General features: G+C 38.6%; 1 protein-coding gene across 1 annotated transcript in view; it reads left to right on the top strand.

Annotated features, from left to right (window-relative positions):
- Nucleotides 1-5,573, top strand: part of BOD1L1 (biorientation of chromosomes in cell division 1 like 1) — a 36,152-nt gene extending 30,579 nt beyond the window's left edge. The window contains 5 exon segments of the mRNA XM_050338132.1: nucleotides 563-597; nucleotides 712-796; nucleotides 1,237-1,390; nucleotides 2,992-3,135; nucleotides 4,193-5,573. Coding sequence (XP_050194089.1) covers nucleotides 563-597; nucleotides 712-796; nucleotides 1,237-1,390; nucleotides 2,992-3,135; nucleotides 4,193-4,301 — 527 coding nt within the window. The 3' untranslated portion in view covers nucleotides 4,302-5,573.
- Nucleotides 5,574-12,586: the final 7,013 nt, after the last annotated feature.

Genomic DNA, 12,586 nt, shown 5'->3' with positions numbered 1-12,586 from the left:
GCATACCAGCTATTAGACATGTTTTAGATGATGTCTTCTTGAGCTACAGTCATCTTGGTGCTTCACCATGGGCACAGTTAAGCACTAGAACAGATTGCCTGGAGGAACCACGTACTTGGAGACTTTCAAAATTGGACTGAACAAGATCTTGATCAGATAAATTAATTTAGCCCTGCTTTGAACAGGAGGTTGGACTAGATGACCTCCAGAGGCCCCTTCCAAGCTAAATTTTTCTGTGATTCTGTAATTGGTTGACAGTAATTAAAAGGGGGTGAGTAACCTTTGCTCTTCCATGAAAACAAAACAGCATATGCAACGAAGCAATAAAAACTGTCAGTCACATAAAGCCTTAGTACTAAAAAAAAAATTAATCGTTGTCCCAGTCTCTGTATATAAAAAAATACAAGAAAGCCATATTCTAAATTAAAAAGAGACTTTAAATGTTTTTGATCTTCTGTGATGTTTATGCAAAGTTGACAGAGTATGAAAGAACTCCCTTTTAAATTGATGGCTGAATGATTTGAAGTTCAGAATTAAGTTTTGTTCTTTCCTTTCTCTTTAGGTACAGACACATCCGATAAGAGAGAAACAACAAATGTAAGTGCAACCATTTTTATTTGTAAATCTGTAAGCAGTATGTAATGAAAAATGTCTGTCTTCTATGTAAAGTAAATTGTTCATGACTTACTTGCTTCCATTTTGTTTTTTCAGGAAGATGAAGCTGAGAAGGCAGAAATGGCTGTGCGTAAAAGGGGAAGAAAGTCCAGGCGTTCTCTGGTTCAGTCAGAGGAAACTGGTAAAAGCATGAAACTGTGCTACTCCATAAGAATGAGAAGATATTACTGTGCCTTTCTGTTTACTAAAGCAACAAGATAAGCTTTATTCAATTTTCCTTTCTTGAGGAAAAATCATTGAGTTACAGCTAGCGTAAATATTATGTAAATATGTGTAAATTGCTGTAATCTCATGTCAGAATTGCTACATCCCAGATGCTTCTATAAAGCCTCATGAATTTTCTATGAATTCTGGCTATGAGCTGTGTAAGTAAACTATGGTGAATGTGTTAGCTAGATTAAGTCAAACAAGTATGAATTAAAAATGTTGAAGCATAAAGGAAATGGAAAATTACTGAAAATGGGCTTTGTGACTAGAATACCTTTTCTAAGTTAAGTGTTTGTGTCGTTTTGGAGGGCTTTTGGAAAATAGTAGCATATGTGTGAACTTTTGCCTGGACAGAAACACTGGAGCCAGAGAAAAAACGTCGGAAATTAACATCTTCCGAAGATGAACTAAAAGAGCAAGAGGAAGCTGAGGAAGAAGATGGTGAGGAAGATGATGATGCACATTCCAGGGCCACAACTAGATCAACCACAAGATTAGAGGCTCAAAGGTAACTGCATAGGGACACCAATAGCAAGCTTTTTTCTACATTGTTCTTAGTTGTTGTGGGGTTTGTTTCAGGGAAGAGGTTGTTACTTTCCTTTTTTTGTCTTTTTTTTTATTTGCTTTAAATTTAAATGAGAGCTTCCCAAACAATTTTGGTTCTGTTTCTAGTATGGCTTTCCTAGGGATGAAGAGACAAAAGGCAAGGGGTAGGGGGAAACTGTTAGGGTCTCAAAAAGGCATACTTGAGGATGTAAGAAGGTAAGAATTTGTCTTGTTGGCAGTCTTCATCGTAGTGATGCCTCAGAAGCTGAGTCTAAGGACACTTAGTTCTGATAGGTAAAAATAGGACCTCTGATTTGACTCTGCAATTCACCATTTAGTATTTGGAGTTGGAACAATGTGAAAATATGATTATCTGCATAAATTTCTGGTTTTTAAATGCATGAATCTGCAGTGCTGGAGGATTTAATTTCTGGTGTGGTTTTCTGCAAGCTTGGAGAGCAATCTTACTGTAAAAGACTGGTGTGGTAGAAAGAGTTCTGTTTTTATGAAGCTGTTCTCATCTCCCTTGGCACAGGTCTGCCTTTTTGTAGGCAAACTAAATTCTAACAGAGCTCATCCTCTTGATTTTATTGGGGAAACAATGAAAGATAGCAGTTTTGGAAAGTTCTGATTTAATTTGGATTGCAGACCTTTTTTTTTTTATGCTAGTGTGAGATTTCTTTAAATTGACCAGATTTACTTCACTCATGAAGATATTATATGTTATATTATACATTAGCCTTTGGGCTTTATTTGAAGCACAGTTTGCACTATGCTCTATTGAACTGATAATTTCAGAGCTGAATTAAAAAGCAGTTACATGATCTTCATTAAAATAAAAACTCTGAAAGTTTACCATTTAGTAAACAATAGTTTTGTTTTGGTAAAGGCAGAGGGACTTCCATTAACCTCACATAATTGCTAACTCTATAATTGTAATAAAGGTTTAGATATTAGTGGTTTTATTCTGATTGCTTATGGAAACCTACTTTTTATAGATTTGGGGTTATGTCTCAGATTTCCAGTGCTACCTTTCTATCTCCAGTTGTAACAAAGCATCTCTGCGTTAAGGTGCTACATACAGTCTGCATTTTATAAGTAACATTTGGGAATAATTCTGTAAAAAGGGATGATGCTTCATTTTCAGCATTGCTGGATTAACTAACAGTTTCTCTGACCTGTTTTCCAAACTATGAAGTTAATTGCCAGTAACAAGTTTTTTGTGTTTCTGAAGTAGTGGATACCAAAGCTCATATGAGTGAATTCATAACAAGTTGTTTTTTTAAGTATGGACACTTATGTTCTGAAATTATTGCAGACTCGGAATTAGTATTTTTATTTAGTTAAATGCTAAATATTGTCAGTAAAGTAGCCATTTGAAGCTTGGTATTGAAGTTTGTCTTGAAGCAGCAAATACAGTTTTTTCACTGTTCTTTTGGCAACTTTTATATACTTGTTGCAAATGCTGTACAGTCTTAATTTTCTGCACTTGGAATGCAAGAAGAAAGTGACTTAGTAAAAGTATTTTGTTATATATGCATTCATCATTCTTTTGTATTACAGAAAACAGCCCAGCAAGCCAACCACACGTGCAACTTCTAAAGGCAGCAGTCCAAGTTCAGTTTCTCCTAGAAAACAACAGAAACTAGCAGCTAAAAAAAGATCTCCAAGTGATACAAAAGTTAGTAAATCTCCTCCATTGACACAGTAAGTATTAAAGTTGAATCCACTTCAAGTATTTGTTTTGGAAACCACTACATTGATCCTTTCCTTATATGTAATACACTGTTTCAAAATCTGAACAGCAGTCCAGTTTTGTGATACATAAAAGCTTTTAAAGGATTTTCTTCTGTTTATGTTTTTTCTTTTTCTTCCTTTCTTTAACATTTGGAAGACTAGATTTTTTTTCTTTACATCCTCAGAAACCTCTTGGTAGAATCTGAAAATAGTGTTATTCAGTATTTTAACTTCAGCTGTGATTCCTTCCCAGGTGGGGGGAAAGAACATTGATAGTTCAGGCTAAAGCCATATATGATGACATGATTCTAATGCTTAAAAAAAAAAAAAAAATCTAAGTTTAGCAGATAAAAAGAGGAGAAACTCTGAGAGTCCTCATATCAAGTTTTGAGTATACCTCCCTTTCTCTCCTTTTCTGGTACACTTTTTAATGAGTGATATGCCAAATGTATCTGTGAAATGTATCAGTGTCTTCAAACTGAGCCTGGGACACGTGTATCGTGCACTGATGGGCTGTCAGAGTTCACTCATGTTCATTTCTTTGAATGGTTAGAATGGCCAAGAGTTTAAGCCAGTTGCATCTGAAATGTGGTGAGCTTAGAGGTGGATGCTTAAATAGAGGTAAGGGAACATGACCTCTGCCTTTTACTCCCTCTTTTGTATACAAGACTTGAGCTGCTGTTGCCGCTGTTCTGTCTTTGTGAGACAGGGTACAAGGTAACGCAGTCCATTATATTCTGCTATAACCCACAAATCTTTCCAAGGAAAGAGAAGGAAGGAGAGTTCTAGCCCCAAATTTTACATGTGGAGCACTCTTCAAAATACAGAATTGTTAGTACACAGTGTCCTGTTAGGATGTGATGAGAGCATGTGAGTGTTTTAGTAGTAAACTTTTAAATAATATATCCTTGTAATTCATCAGAGATGGACAATTGAGTTCAGTCCTCTAAAGAGAAATGCGACTGACCACTCTTTTTGTTTTACGGACCCTAGCATTGTTAAAATAATTGTTAATAATGCTTTTCAGGTTAAAGGTGCAGTCTGCAAAGCGTAAAAGGGAGGACAGCCCAACAGTGGTACGGAGAAAAGGCCAGCAGAAAACAGAAGAAACACCAGTAAAGAAAGCAAAACGATAATCTCTACCAGCTAGTACTGTTCCTGGAAAAGTCAAAAGGAAAAAATACATCTGTGCTTCTGTTTTTTTTTAAAGCAAAGGGATTTGCACGTGCTTGTTTCAGAGCTCTAAGTTAAACAATGCAGTACTTTTAAGTTACATTTTAAACAGCTTTATAAACTATTGTTTATACAGAATATTATGTACATTTATTTCAGATGAAAAATAAGTTTACTTTGTATCTGAATGAAAAACAAAGTAGTTATATATTTTATCACTGACTTGGAAAGTTGGAGTTTCCCAATGTGACATGCTAATGCAAATGCTTCCAACCCATAAGGCACCCATGTGCCTGCTAATACACTTTGTACATAAACTTGTAAAAATAGGTTGTATTTTACTGTGTATGAATCTAATCAATGATGGACATTTTATTTATTATATGGAAAGCATTGGTCTGTAAACTTTAGTATATACCTTAGGGTTTTTTAATTATATATTTTACATTCTATGCAGATGTCAGTAGGAAACTTCCCCTCTGCTCCCCCAGGACTGTCTAAAGTCTGAAGTTCTCTAAAACATGCTCAGACAGTTGGTAAAGTATTTTTCTCGCATGCATTAAAGTAGTTTAGCATAGTGAAAGGGACTTGGCTCCTTTCTGTTCACATTTGTGACAAAGTATGAAATTTAAAATGTAATCTAACTAGATTATATTTTCATTTGTAAATTTACTACCGACCTCAAGAGGTAAATAGTATTAGGTTAGATTTATTCACAGCCAACACCACCCTAAAATGAAACAGTTTTATTTTGCAACTAAACCTGTTCTTTCAGTATTTGTCTTTTTCAACAAAGAGGGACCCATTGAAATCAAATGTCACTTCTCCTAACTATAGAGCTTCAGCATTTTATGTTACATTTTATACACAGGTATTAAAAATAGAACCTGGTATTATTGCCAGAATCTTTTTTTAATGTATATTAACTCTGGTAAGAGCAAATGTTCAAGTGAAGTTGTATATAAAGTTAAACTTTTCTTATGATCAAATGTGTCTCTTGTTATGATGTGATGAATTGCCAAACAATCTGAGATTATTTTAAGTGTTTTGTTGATATTCTGGTTTATAATTAAAAAATATTTTGGGGGTTGGAATTTTACTTTTTTTTTCTTTATTTCTCTTTTTTTTTTGTGAGGTTTTTTTGAACTTGTTGTAAGGCAGATGTTTCCGTCAGATATTCTGCTAGGTTTCTTACTGAGATTTTTATATAAAAATTATAAAATGTTTGCCAAAAACCTGAGTTGCCATATTTTATTTTCTTTTAATTGTTTTGTTGTGGAACTTGTTTTTCCGAATATGTGTGGTTGGAGTCTATAAGTTTTACCTGGTTAGGGTCTTAAAAAAATGTTTACAGGTGCTTATATTTTAGGTATATGAATGGTAGGGAAACTGTTTACCTGGCTTAGCACACTGTTAAAAGCAAGTGCGAACATATTTTTCTAAGCAAATTAGTCTAAAAAGATAATATCCTTGCTCTGAATGAGAACTCCTTTTGCTTTCCACCTTAACTCTGCTGCCATACTAATACATACCTTATTTAACATACTGCTTCATAAATTCCTTTATATTACTGATACTAATGTGTATGCACTTCTTGGTGTGCAGTTGTAGGGTAAGTTGAACCTTTTCTTTTTTTCCTGTTTTTCTTTCCCTTCACCCCCTGCAGTATGCATAGACCAAAGCTGTAGATTTCATCTCAGCCTTTGTTCTGTGAGGCTCAACAAGAACTGCTTGTTTTTCAAAGGGTGCATCTACAGTCTTGTAGATGGGATTTGGAATCCTTCCCTGCATCTGTTCCATTTGTTTCCTTACACCTGAATTCAGTACTGAGGTTGCTCAGGAGGTTCCTAAGGAAGCCCCCCATTGCACACTGTAAGTTGTTATGATTTATTCTTTTCTCTGCTGGTAGTACCTGTCCTGCTGTGGTAGAGTTTGTGGTTGCCTCTTTCACAGGCACAGCTCTGCTGATGGATTATAGTGATTGACAAGGCAAGCTCCAGCTTTGTGGCAAGTCCTTTTGACTGACTGTTGTCTAATGATTTCAGTAGAGAAATACAGCTCTGAAGATCAGTGCCAGTCTCTTTAAGCTAAGCTTCTGGAAGATCTTCTACTGTCCTTCCCCTTAGTGATGGATAACATTTAGGAACATCTTGTTTAGGCAGTGTATCTAATTAAACTATTCCATAATATGAAGGTATTAAAGGAATTATCTTTCAGCAGGAGAGCCACTTTTCCTTAAAGGGAGGGTAAAAACTGCCACTTCAATAAATTTTCAGCTTTCACATGTTTTATTCACTGGCAGCTTCTTCCTCATCAGCAAAATAGACATTTCTGCCAGGCCACAATCACTGTCAATCCCTATATATAATTTTTTTTTTTTTTTTGCTTAGTAGTCTCAAATTACAAGTACTTTCAAAGTGTCATCTAAATTACTATTATACTTGGCAGTGACAGTTGTTGTCTACTGTAGTTAAGCATAACTTGGGAGGTTCAGTCTGGGTATCAGGAAGAATTCCTTCTCTGAAAGTGTGGTTAGGCATTGGCATGGGCTGCCCAGGGAGGTGGTGGAGTCACCGTAGCTTGAAGCACTCCAGAAATGCCTGGACAGTTTAGTTCGCGTGGTGGTTGGTCAGAGGTGGGGCTCAATGATCTTGGAGATCTTTTCCAACCTTAATGATGCTATGATTGAATGTTAACAGTTTTCCAGGTCTTTCAGTACCTTCTGTCTCTCCAAGTCCTTCCTGATCAGAAAACAGGGAGAGGGAGAAGAATTGTCTTTCCCTTGGATACAGCAGGAGTCACATTGTGGCAGAGTAGCAGAGAGAAGACTCTCGGTCAGGCATGAGAACTATGATGCTGATTATGTGGATGATTATGATTAAATTTATTGCCAAGATAGTATGTAAATATTGCCCATGCAGTGTATAAGATAAGCTGGTCTAAAATGTTATAACGTAAGCAGGTCCAGCTAGAAATGTACACATTTACAGTCTCTGTCCTTGCCGAATGCACAATGGCAAAGTGACAAAGCACCTCTGGGAGCTACTTTAGGATTTTACTTCCGTGTGTGACTGGATCTCAGTGCTTTTGCCTGTGCACACATCCAAAAGTGATTGTTCCCTGTATTCAGGTTTGATGTTACGCCATGACCAACAAGAACCCCTTCTCCCCAGACTGGAGTCCATTTCCCATGCCGTGGCAGTGATTTGATGGGATATAGAATAACCAGTGGGTCATAGCCATGTCTCCTCAAGGCTATTGCAAAAAATTAACCCTGTCCTGGCCAGAACCAGGACGTCCATCTCTGGCAGCATTTGCTACCCTTCTGCAACCCTGGTGTACCAAAGTCGATGACAGTCATCACAACTCCCTTGTCTCTGGAATGCATTCATTATGTGAACATCCAGACAGTTCCTCCTGCAATTCCCACCTGGTGTTCTTATCTTAGGGCAAATTATAGCAAAGGCCCGTCATATAGGCCCATCAAATTACAAGGAGGGGAGGGCAGGAGGATACATGGGAAGACTCCAGTCTTTCCCCGCAGTCACGCACATGCCTCTTGTTTGGAAGTTGGGCTCCTACTCCTGCTGGAATCTTGATACATGTATAAAGCAATGATACTTTCCTAACCTATGCTAATTGAGAGAGGTCAGGAAAAAAATACTGTTCTGCACCATGATGAAACAGAATGTCCTGAAAGCGGTTTGGGAGAGATGGAGTTGGAAGTCCCCCTGCTGAGTTTTACAGAACAGGAACTTGAGTCCTGCTTACCATACTTTAGCCACCCATGTTACCAGCTGACTGTTGGCCACCTCTCAGTATCTCTTCATATTTCTAGTGCTATTTACACATCTTTACTTTTATCAACCTAAAATACTATGGGGTTATGTACTATATTGATTTTAAATCATACAAATGGATTTTGTTCAGCTGTTTTTTCTTTGTGATGACCTTTTTTTAAACCAGCTAAAGAGTCACCAGTAAAAGTTCATTTGCAGTTTTCATTTTTTTATGGGGTCTGGCAAGCTTGTAACTCTTGCAACTGGTGAAATTTCCCTCTAGAACCTGATCCAAAGTCAGTAGGGGCGCTCAGCAGCTGAGGAAAGGTTTTTGCTGATGCTGGCAGATCTCTGAATGCCTCCATTTTCTATCCCAACAGCTTCTGTAGTAACACACCTAGTTGTCAGGGGAGAGACATCCATCCCAAACACAAATCTACTGTTTCTTCTCTCTCAGCCTATGTTCCAAGACCATCCTGTACAGGACATCCTCTGGCCCCAATTCCTCAGAGGCTGCTCGCTGTTGTGAGCTGCCTTCATCTGTCCAGAAACTCAGTAAAAATTTGTCCCATAAAACTTGGCAACTACAAGCAGCAAGTGCTCCTGGTCATAGTGATAACGGGTATTCACTGTGATGCAAGTCCAACACCAGCTTAGGTGTCTGCACTAAAAGTGGCCAAAGTCTGTATCAAGTTCTGCATTAGGAAAAGATCATTTGCCACCAAAGACTTTTGTCACTCCCTTGTTTTTGGAAGAGATAGCAGTGCATCTGTGATGTTGAGAGTCACTGGTCTGAAGGGAGTTGCTGCCCTAAAGCTGGAATGCAGAGCGACTTCCAAAGCAGTGTTTTATTTCCTTAAAGCTACCTGTTTATATTTTAAAGAATGAACGTAGCTGGTATGTTTTTGTTCTCTTCCCATTGAAATTTTCAGTTTGAACATGTGATGTGAACATTCAGATAGCACACACCTACCTCAAACTCTTGATAACTGCTATTCTCAACATTGCCTGCTTGTTCATTTCATCTATAGCTCAGAAGCCTCATTTTCAATTTCAACAGCCTTCCATCTGTTTCATTTGCTTGTAGCTTCATTCAGAGGAAATTGCCCATGTCAGCCTTCTGCAGGTCTTGGCAGCGTCTTAAAGATACTGTGCTCGCTTCTTCCAGTATATTCCTTGTCCCAGCTATGTGCGTCACACTTCATTACTTCCAGCAGCTTCTCAAAAATCTGGGGCCTGTTTCAAACAGAGTGGGGTTTTTTCTACTAAAACACAAAAGTTTAAACACCAAGGAAATTCTTATCTACATTCTAGTCTTTATGTCAAGATTCTGATCTTTCACCAAAATTCCTTGAAAGGATATTTCTGATTTAAACCCCCTTTCTCTTTCAAATCTCAGCTTTTTAGTTCTTATCCTTGCTGGCCATGCGAATAAAGGCCAAATGAAAAACATAATAAAAATAAATGTCTCTCTAGGAGTCCCTAGATAGCTGTATTTAAAGCTAGGAACATAACACTCTTGCCAAACAACCAGGGAAGAAAAATATGGTTTGAAATGGCCGTAACTTAGTAGGGCAGGAATAGATTTTTGGCACTGACTGTGCAATTAATTAGCCTAGGGTGGGGTTTCATGGTCAAGCTGTGACTGCAAGGCACTTTTCACCTTCCCTCTTCTACCCCTTGGCCAGTGCCTGCCTTCATGCCAATACTGAGTTGACTGCTCGACCAGGAATCTTGAAATTACCTCTACAAAACAAAACTGCAGATCAGTTTTTAATGTGGTCAGTTTACTAAACCAGCTGCCGATAGGGCTGTGCAAATACTGCTGCCTGCAAAAAGAAGATGGCCATGTGGCAGAGAGGGGCTGTGAAATCACCCTACCCTTGTACCATGGATTTGAGTGCCCATATGTTGATCATCCAGGTGCACCATTAGCTCTCCTGTTCATTAATGGTACCTCTGTATCAAGTTATCGATGTATAAATGGACAATGAGGTGATTTGTGGGGTTTATCTTTTCTAGTGACAAAACAAGGAGGCTTCTTGCAAGAAGGGTGGATTATCCAGCTGTTCAGGGATCCTTGACATCTGCCACGTACCAAGGAGAGGTCATGCAGCTTTTGAAAGCTGAGGCCAGACAAATTTAAACTAATTATACTATTCTGTGTCACTTCTCAGCTGTTCAGGTGGTTTAACAGTGGAATGACTTGAAAGGGTGTGAAAGATCCTTCCGAAAGCATCCCTAGAGGGATGCTTTAAATACTGATATAAGACTTTTCAAGCTCCCTTAGAAACCAGAGCCCCATTTCTAAAACTGATACAGATTTTGAGGTTGTGCTTAAAGTTTAAACCGGACCTAAAGTTGAATCATCTGAATTTAGGCCAGTTGGCTCCTTGAAGGAGTTAGGAATCCAAAGGAAGCACCAAAGCTTAGCTCCTCGGATGGAATCCACAAAGCTGTCCTGGAAGTTGACAGCACTGGCCTGTAGGAAACATCTAGAATTAGCTCCTCAAGGACAAGCATATGGTGTTGGAGGATGATATCTATCTGCTTAGGTTTCACCAAGGATGGAACTTTGTTGGCCTGTTTTGCAAAGACACAAAGAAAGAAGGTTTATTTTATGCTGTGGTTAGAGCATGGGGGGACTTACATCTCAGGAAGGTGAGGCTGTGCAGTATCCAAAGGTAGGTACTACTTTCTCTTCTCTTAGGATATTTCATATCCCATGGCATGCCCTACTTGCTGAAGCAGGACAAGGGACCAGGTCTCACTGTCCACTTTGCAGATGACTGTTCCACTCCATAGCATATTGAGGAAATGGATGTTGGGGTCATACGTGTACCACCACCTCATTCCATTTCAAGGTAGACTTCATGTCTGTGGCTCCTGAACAGGATGTGATGTAGAAATTACAAAAGAGGCAACCAATGGCCTAGGCTGTGCAGGAGGGCTACTTTACTCGTCCCTGATAGCACTGAGATCTAGATCTTTATTAGTACAACATAAAAAAATTATGTTTACAGGATGCTATGGGCATAGCAGACACCAACTGGAAAGCAGAGGTGAAACGCAAGTACTGAAGAATTACTGGAATTACTTTGCTGGGACTGGTGGCTATAATGTCATGCCCATGCTTGCTGTTGGCTTAGCTTAACTTTTATTTATTGTTATGCATAACTGCTGAGAGCTAACAGGGAATGTCAGATGTAGGTGTACTGTGGGTGTGCATCTCTGCCCTCACCATCAACATCTCGTATCAGCAACTAAGCTACCCTGTAACACAGGAAAGTTGTCTCAGAGCCCTCATCCCTAATGTCAGCAAATACACTGAAAAGAACTACGATTTCCACAGGGGAAATATGAACCTTTTGTCAGTCATGAGTTCAGTTTGGAGATCAGGTACCTGCTGCAGTGCCAGTGAGCCCAGCTCAGGGCTTTTCCTCACAGAAGGACAGTGTTCATATGTGGCTCCAGCTAAGCCATACACAAAGGGCAGCTCTTAACCTGGCTTAACAAGCTGGTGGGAAGACAGCTTAAGTAGAAAAAGCTCTACAATATATTTCAGAATAATTTGGACCCTTTTCTCACTCGTGAACCACATGAAGAGACCAAAATTGAGCCATATTTTTAAACACAGTTCCTCTGCTGATCACACAGCCAGACAACATAGGCACTGGATGTGCCTCTGCACAGATACTGAAGATGTAACTGAGAACAACAGAGGAGTACCAAAACTATCAGTCCTAATCTCAACTGGACAACTCAGCAGTCTAATGATGTCCTTTCCTCTTCTAGATTTTGTTGTAACATGTCACACACTGTATGCAATGATTTATGTAAGTCAACATCACATATAAGATGAATGAATAAAGAGGAATACATAAAAGAAAAATGCTCTGTGATCACATTCATGATGCTCCAGCATCAGTTCCAGTGCATAAACTTAAAAATGTTAAAATTAAGTAGTCATTCTCGCTTTGGTGCCCAAAACAAGCAGAGATCTGGAATGTGACTTTCCTTTCAGACAATGATAGGTTCACTCTGCTCTTTTTATATAAACAAGAGCTAAGAATTGCTCAGTAATATAGTGCTTATTTAACTCTATTTATCCAGGATTTTTCTGGCTAAGTAAATAGACGATATAAAACCACTTAAAAAAAAATTAAACTGATGATAAAACTTCTTTCAGCTAATTTTGAACTTAGAACTCTATGCAACCCTCAAGCACAAGAAATACTCTCTTGGAGAAGCTCTAATCAAAGTAAAATGGGACTCATGCACTCCCAGTGAGATGCCAGCTCCTTTTCTGGATCAGAGGAGAGCTGGTGGACAAAGACTGGCATTAAAGTGGAAAAGAGGAGCCTCCAGATATAAGTATGAAGGTCTGCTGAGCCCAGGGAGGCACTGGAGATTGTGCCCTTCCCATACCCTGCTTGCCTACAGCACTAGGTGGAGTGGAACTGCCAGAG

This window comes from Myiozetetes cayanensis, unplaced genomic scaffold, assembly GCF_022539395.1.
Source record: "Myiozetetes cayanensis isolate MyiCay16 unplaced genomic scaffold, myiCay2020 scf7, whole genome shotgun sequence".
NCBI classification, from domain to species: domain Eukaryota; kingdom Metazoa; phylum Chordata; class Aves; order Passeriformes; family Tyrannidae; genus Myiozetetes; species Myiozetetes cayanensis.
The sequence above is the reverse complement of the archived record's forward strand: the minus strand, read 5'-3'. Positions and strand labels throughout refer to the sequence as shown.